Here is a 7552-nt window from a genome sequence, read left to right as displayed (position 1 = left end):
GTGATACCTGTGCACACAGCTGGTATCCATTTGGTCATTCCCAGAGGTGGAGATTAGGGAATGTCAGCTCTTCAAATATATGTGGCCACAACCAAAAAGCATAGCCAAGCTGACAAAGCTTTCAAGGTGAAGAGTTAGCTGAGATCTCTTTTGTTCTTGATTTCACTTACAGACTTTTCCTAGAGACAAAAAGGACCAAGGGGTTCCCCAACCTAGTCCTGTTCATTTGCACAGGCTATTTTTCACCTTCTAGTTGATGTCTCCAGTAGAACAAGCTACTGAGTTCTGTAACATCACTACACAAAGCAGCCACATCACTACTCTGGGTGAATTCTGTATGTTATTGGTATATATTTCCAGCATGTTCGGTCTCAGATCATCACTCAGAGGAGAAGGGCTTTCTCAAACTTGGGTTATGTGAGTAGTATAGAAAGGATCCAAAGGGGTAGACAACTGTCTTTCTACATCTAACTAATTTCGACACGGAAATGAAAGGGACACCAGGAGAAGGTCAGACTCTTTCACTATGAAAAGACCTACAAGGCCCACTAAGAAGTTTTCCTGAAGGGATGAGGCTTCATGAAATTGAGCTGATGTCAGAAAATGGGCACAAAAGACCCAGAAGAGCAGGAGCATTCCTCATCCAAAGTCACTTGATGCAGGACAAAGGAGGGGACTTAAAGACAACATTATTCCCTACTAACTCCCCCTATATCCCATCTACACAACACTAAAAACAAAAGCCTTCCCAGCCCAGACAAGCCTCTAAATGCACTGTCACACAGACCCACTTAATTCTCTTTAATGTCCCACACCTGATGTGTTGCTGCCTGGGAATTACCCTACCTCTGGTGCTCCAATCCTGTTCTGGGCTCCAGCACACCAATTCCAGAAATCTATGTCCATGGATTTTGGAGTTATACCAACCATTAAAGTTGTTTTCAAGTTTAGTTATAAACTATAATCTGATATAAACATTCCTATCTTTCTGGAAACATTTCCAAGGATAAAGCAAAATATAAAACTACACGCAAAGTTTGCACATTAGTGCATGGAGCTTCAAGGCTGCACTGTAAGTAGTTCAGGTTTTGGGGTTTTTCTTTTACCTTGTCAGGTATGTGGCTTCCCAAGACACAGCAGTAGAAAGGGGAATGGCAGCTGACATGGGTACCCTTATGCTAGTTCTAAAGAAGCTGCTATACATCCAATTAGAAGCGTAGCCTCAACAGAACAAAAACCACTCTGGACTTAAGCTATGCTTTAGCAGGTTAACCACAATTTCTAGTGGAACAAACAAACATGAAGCTGACTCATACATGTCCCACATATGTGGTGGTCATAGATATATGTTGCAGAGAAGACAGGGACAGCACCTTTTTCACCATGAAAAAATTCAGCACCAGAAAGCTAAGTGTGCTTGCTAATCCAGCAGGTTCACAAATCCTAGCTGCTTCTTTTTGCTTCTTTTTCTACTATTCTAGATGCTTGGAATTTGGATACTTGCACTATTTCTGCTCAACACAGCAGAAGGTAAGTGTGTGGGGTTAGTATTTATATAGGTTTTCCATGTTGCTATATTTTGTGAGATATTATTCTACACTGTGGTGCCTTCAAACTTACTGATAGAGGTTACATGGTTCACTTTCCTTTAGAAGAACAGGGAGACAAGTGTGTGTGCGTGTTGTCTTTCCTCTTCTCCATTCTTGAAATCCCACACTACGAGCATGCAAGAGGTGCTGGTGCTTTCTATCTCAGAGCAAAGCTACTACTCTACAAAACCTAGGAGATTATTTGTTGATGGCCATGGGGAAGAAGTAAAGCAGGGACAGTCTAATGGCAGCACAGCTTTATATTCAGCAGAAGCCACTGGCTGTATTGTATAAGATTTCTTGTGTACAGCGTAGTCAGCTGTTGAGCACAGTCTCAAGTTATTACTGATTATTTGCAATATCCTGGCTGGTATTAGGAGAAATTAATCAGCTGTCTTTGCCTTAGGCAGAACACAGCTGGGGAAAGATACCCAAGTTACGGTACAATATATCACAGAGAAGCTCCACTTAATAATTTGTTGATGAGCAATAGTGTGGCCTCTTTCCTTGGGGTAAACTGTAGCCTTTGAAGATCTGAGAGAGGGCAACTGCTAGTCTTTGCTTTCTGTAAACCAGAGGCTTCTCAACAGATCAAGAGACCTCCAGAGAAGAAATGCTATGAGTTATGACTAGCCTGCTCCACTTCTCTGTTCATTCACATATTGTTGATCTGATCTGTGTACTACAGGCAAAGAAGTTTGCTATGACAGGCTTGGATGTTTCTCAGATGATATACCATGGTCTGGGACTGCAGAAAGGCCAATCCATAAGTTACCCTGGGATCCAAAAAAGATAGACATTCACTTCCTCCTGTATACAAGAGAAAACCCTGATGTCTTTCAAGTAAGAACTATTGTGGTTTAAACATTAGTAAATTACATGCAAAAAGAGTAAATAAATACAGACTCCAGCTGTGGTCATAGAATCATGGTAACTGTTAGGCATGTTCAACCCTCTACTTTATTCAAGAGACTATTCTTCCAGCTCCCTGGGGCACAGTCCTCCTCCAGCCCTCACAAAGCCGCAGCACTCACCCACGTTTTCTGTATGGCCAGTGTGAAGTACTAGGAACTGCATTTTTAAAGTTATTGGGTAATTTTTTTCCAAAGATAAGAGGAAAACACATTAAAAATAAAGTCTTGGCTGCTATAAGATATGTGTCAAAGTTTTCTGTGAATGGAGATGCAGACCTTAACCCACAGTCACATGGACATTTGCAGATGAGTTTAACATTACATAACTTTTAAACATCAGTACAGATGATCATAGTTTAGCTCTTTGCAATTTTGATAAACTTTTTACAGAAAACAGATTTAAATGTTTATTATTTTAATATCTACAACAGGAGATCTCTGCAGTTGATGCCGCAACAATTGACTACTCCAATTTTAATGCTAGTAGGATAACCAGATTTATTGTACATGGATTTGTAGATAATGGAGAAGAAAACTGGCTGTCAGACATGTGCAGGGTATGTACCACAGGGAAATCCTCTTCCTGTCAAGTTCCTTAGTTTGCACTTATAAACACATTCCTATAAATTGTCTATTTTCTCTATTTCCAACCAATTTCTCTCATAGTACTTGCAATGATAAGAAGGGGGGAAAAGGCTACTTATTTCTAAATGGTTAGCAACATAAACATGTGGCTCTGCACCTTGTGGAAAAGCATGAGGTGAAATTAATCAAATCCTTCTCTTCAGTGAAGTGACAACAGGATTCTGCTCAATAAGTGTCTTTTTTTCTTGGTAAAAACAACACAAACCCAGGAGCAAGATACTGTTTAGGAATATAGGTGATTCCAGAAATAACTGCAGACTCACAACTATTGCACCATATTTCTCCAGACAAGAGACAGGTTTTTTAGATGTACAAAGTCCATCATAAAGGTATGGGCTGCCACATGGGTGTTGGAGGCTGGAGACATGGACTGACCATTAGCAGAAGCAACAAAGCTGTAGAAACCTAGAGCCAGAAGGGACCTCAAGGGGATGGTTTCAAAGAAAGTTTTTCAATCTAGGACTTGCTATGAACAGTGAATGAAGTGAAGCACTCTGCTTTACTGGTTTTTGCCCTAATTCCCCAAGTTACTTCTTAATCCTGTCTCCATACAACGCTGCAATTCCAGCTTGTGGTCTTCTCAAATCTTGTAAACATGCCTTCTATTGCAACTGCAGCTAATGTAAGTGACCAGTCTTACAGCATGTAGAGCAAAATAGTTAATTGCATTTGCTTTAAATGACATTTTTGGTTAAGGTTTTTCAACTAACTATTCACATAACTACAGTTTTATTTAAATTCTATACTCTTATTTTATTTATGAGAACACTATGAAAAACAATGTGAAAGTCCACTGAAATCAATGTGTTTCACATTTATTGCATCCCCATTATCTGCTTCTCTTTGATACTAGGTCAGAAGAAAAAGGAAATTTATTTGCCAGTTTCTTGTTGAACAACAACAAAAAAAATCTCGATTATCACTTTATGAACATCTAGGAATGATTGTTGGATTTTTTTTTAGTTAATAATTTGTTCAACGTGTCAGAAACAGATTGATGTTTTTATAATTCTCAGTCTCCAATATTCCACTCTTAAAATAGATAATTTTTTTTCTAGAACCTCACAATCAACAAGACAACACAGTTTGCTTCAGCTAGTCCCTTAAATCCTTTTTGATCAATTTTCACAAGGGTAGAATTATAGAATGACATAAATCTTTAAATGCTTTCTCTATTACAATGACCTATGTTTTATTACAATACTCCAATTTACTTAAAAAAAAAAAAAAAATTGGTCCCAGTGAATCTTTTCAGTAAAAGGCAGAGCAAATGGTATTGTGAACACCAGCCCTCCTGTGTGTGTCTGTTATTTGCTTTTCTTACCCTTAAGTCATAGCCCTACCTGCAGATTTATTGTTACTACTTCTAACATAGCCACAGATGCTTCTATTGCCTTTTCTGTCCTTTGCCTGTTGCAGCTTGTTTTGGATGCTTTATGATGTCTGAACATAAAGCACAGAAGAATAAATATACCAAAGCTGCTAAAGCAAAATGCACTCAGTCAAACAATCCAGCTTAGAGAAGGAAAGCAAAGCTTCAGATTCCATGGCAGATAATAAAGTATCTGCCTGTATATACATATTCCCACATAAAGCCATAAATCTGAAATGAATATTCAGCGACACCAGAAATTTATGCACTCTCTCATAAAAAACACACCCTCTTTCTTACAAATCTGTATCAGAAAAACACTCTTGATTTTTATGATCAAAAATATAATCTCTAATTGAATTTGTATTATATAAGTACTTTTAAATCACCTAAGTGAATCAGTATATGAGTAAAGCTCTTCTTTAGCGTTGCATACAAAACTGGATTGAAATTACAAATAAAAAGTATCAGTGTTTATATTGTTTTCCCTTCTGCAAAGAACACTGCTATGGGTATTTGAAATGACAGTATGGCCATGACTACAGCACATCACACTATTTCAGTATCGTATGAGCACACACACACCTGTGAGCAGGCACGACTGCAACTATGTGCTAAGATTTTGCTTCTTAAAGCGTTCTCATACAAATTCATGAAACTTTAGTGAATTGAGCTATAATAAGCAACATGAATCAATTCCAGGTTGTATTTACTGTGGGATTCTCTGTTTTTTACTTTTGTTTTACAAAACAGAGGTTGTTTACAGTGGAAGATGTGAACTGTATCTGCGTAAACTGGAAAAGAGGTGGGAGATGTCAGTACACCCAGGCATCGAACAACGTCCGTGTTGTAGGCGCCGAAATAGCTTATTTTATAAATACTCTTATGGTAAGAATCTTGTGGTTACAAAGCTATAGTTATATTCCTGATTTGAAAGGAACAGGATTCAGGAACTTTCATGAATGTGAATATAACCAGCAGAAAACATTTTCTTCTATTCAGTGATTATTTTACAAGTTGTGTTGAAAAGAGACTTTTCTTTTTCTTTTTTTAAGTTAGAAAACTATGTCACAACAGCCTGGACTACAAGAGCATTTCTCCTCTCATGTCCTCTTCCAACTGTGTATGGTGCTTGACCTGCCAGGTGTAACTAAGAGCTCCTGCCTGGCTGAATTTTGCAAGCCAGATAAGCATCCTATGAATCTTAATGAGTCTAGGATGAAAAATGGATAGAGAGCCTCTCAGGACTCTGTTGACAGAGCTGTCTAGAGTGTTAACAGCCTCCAGATGAGAGCAGAACCTGAACAAGGAGCTTTGAAAAAGCTATGTTTTAGAAATAAGTACCTAAACCAGCAAACAGATGCTGAGAGAGTCGGGCTGATCTGAGAGAGTTGGGGCTGTTCAGCCTGGAGAAGAGAAGACTCTGGGGAGATCTTATACCAGCCTTCCAGTACCTGAAGGGGGCCTACAGGAAGGCTGGGGAGGGACTTTTGACAAGAGCAGGGAGTGACAGAACAAGGGGAAATGGCTTTAAACTGGAAGAGGAAAAGATTTAGATGAGATATTATGAAGAAGTTCTTCACTGGGAGAGTGGTCAGACACTGGAACAGGCTGTCCAAGGAAGTTGTGGATGCCCCCTCCCTGGAAGTGTTTAAGGCCAGGCTGGATGAGGCTTTGAGCAACCTGGTCTAGTGGGAAGTGTCCCTGCTCATGGCAGAGGGGTTGGAACTGGATGATCTTTAAGGTCCCTTCCAACCCAAACCATTCTATGAAATCCTACAGGAGTTCCCAATTTTCTAGTCAGATTAAAAGCAGAATTTTTCTTTTTACTCTTTTTACCCTTTTTATTCTTTTTACCCTTTTTACTCTTTCCTGTTGCTGTTAGGAAAAAAAAAAAAGTAAATTTTTTTAATTGCTGTTTTCTCTAGGAAAAATACAAATACTCTCCAGCTGATGTTCACATAATTGGCCACAGCCTTGGAGCACATGCTGCAGGTGAAGCTGGCAGGAGGCGGCCAGGGATTGGAAGAATAACTGGTAAATCAATTACTTAAGTCACATCTCAGACTAAGGACACCACTGCTTAACAAAATGTTGCTGTTCATTTTCTCTTACAATGGTATCTGACTGTGGGCTGCAGTTTAGTCAAGGGTAATTAGGACATTATAGAACTTAGCCTGTTCTCACAGTACACGGAGGAGTGGTGCCCTGGTAAGGCTGAGAAAACACTCAGTGTGATGATTATTTTGCCTGCACACGCTTACACAGCAAAGACAAAGCTCCATACAGCCAACAGAGCCAGAAGACCCCTGCAGTACATCAGCTGACTTGCTGATAGACATTAACAGTTGTGGCAGTCTCTACAGAGCTTGCTTTCTGGTGTTTCAACTGATGGTGAAGCAGTATCAGTTTGAAGCCAGTTGTCTGCAGTGTCACTGCCCAGACCAGTGCTAGCTTGGAGCAGGATAGGAGTGATGCTGTAACAAAACAATCTCACAATAACTAACATACAACTAGAACCAGCTTTAGCTGCCATGATTGTTTTTCATAATGATCTGTCCAACACTAATGTAATAAAACAGACCAGGTGAGTAATCCCTTCCTTCCTTGTCCTAGCAGCTTTTCTTCTGCTGTTTTCACCTTTCATTAATCTGACCTATTATATAGCAGCACATCTGATGTACATCACCACCCACTATCTTAACCAAACCCAGGACAACCTTGCTTTGCTATGTCTGCATAAGCTTTTCACCAAGTAGACTACATTAACTAATTAATTTTTCTTCTTTTTATTTCCAGCAAACTTTCTGAAGTTTCATTTCTTCACTTAACTGTTGATAGACTAAATCTCTGTATTTCCTTGGCAGCAAAAATTAAGTCACCTAGGATTATATTGTCTGTCTAGATTCAAGTAGGCTTACTAAGATACTGCTCTCATATTTAAAGAAACAGTCAGATTTCAACTGAATCCACTTTTTTTCCCTGAGGGAGATCACAGGCATTATTCTTTTACAACATGTATTAAGATCAGC

General features: G+C 39.1%; 1 protein-coding gene across 1 annotated transcript; it reads left to right on the top strand.

The window, feature by feature from the left end:
• Positions 1–1051: 1051 nt before the first annotated feature.
• On the top strand, positions 1052–6557 carry LOC104523217 (inactive pancreatic lipase-related protein 1-like; the record flags this gene model as incomplete). Its single annotated transcript, XM_010165736.2, has 6 exons — positions 1052–1072; positions 1482–1530; positions 2278–2432; positions 2935–3060; positions 5274–5408; positions 6449–6557. Coding segments are annotated over exons 1-6 (595 nt in total), but the record flags the coding sequence as incomplete, so codon positions are not given.
• Positions 6558–7552: the final 995 nt, after the last annotated feature.

This window comes from Antrostomus carolinensis, unplaced genomic scaffold (assembly GCF_000700745.2).
Source record: "Antrostomus carolinensis isolate BGI_N321 unplaced genomic scaffold, ASM70074v2 scaffold614, whole genome shotgun sequence".
Classification (NCBI taxonomy): Eukaryota; Metazoa; Chordata; class Aves; order Caprimulgiformes; family Caprimulgidae; genus Antrostomus; species Antrostomus carolinensis.
This window is presented reverse-complemented; position numbering and strand designations above follow the sequence as displayed.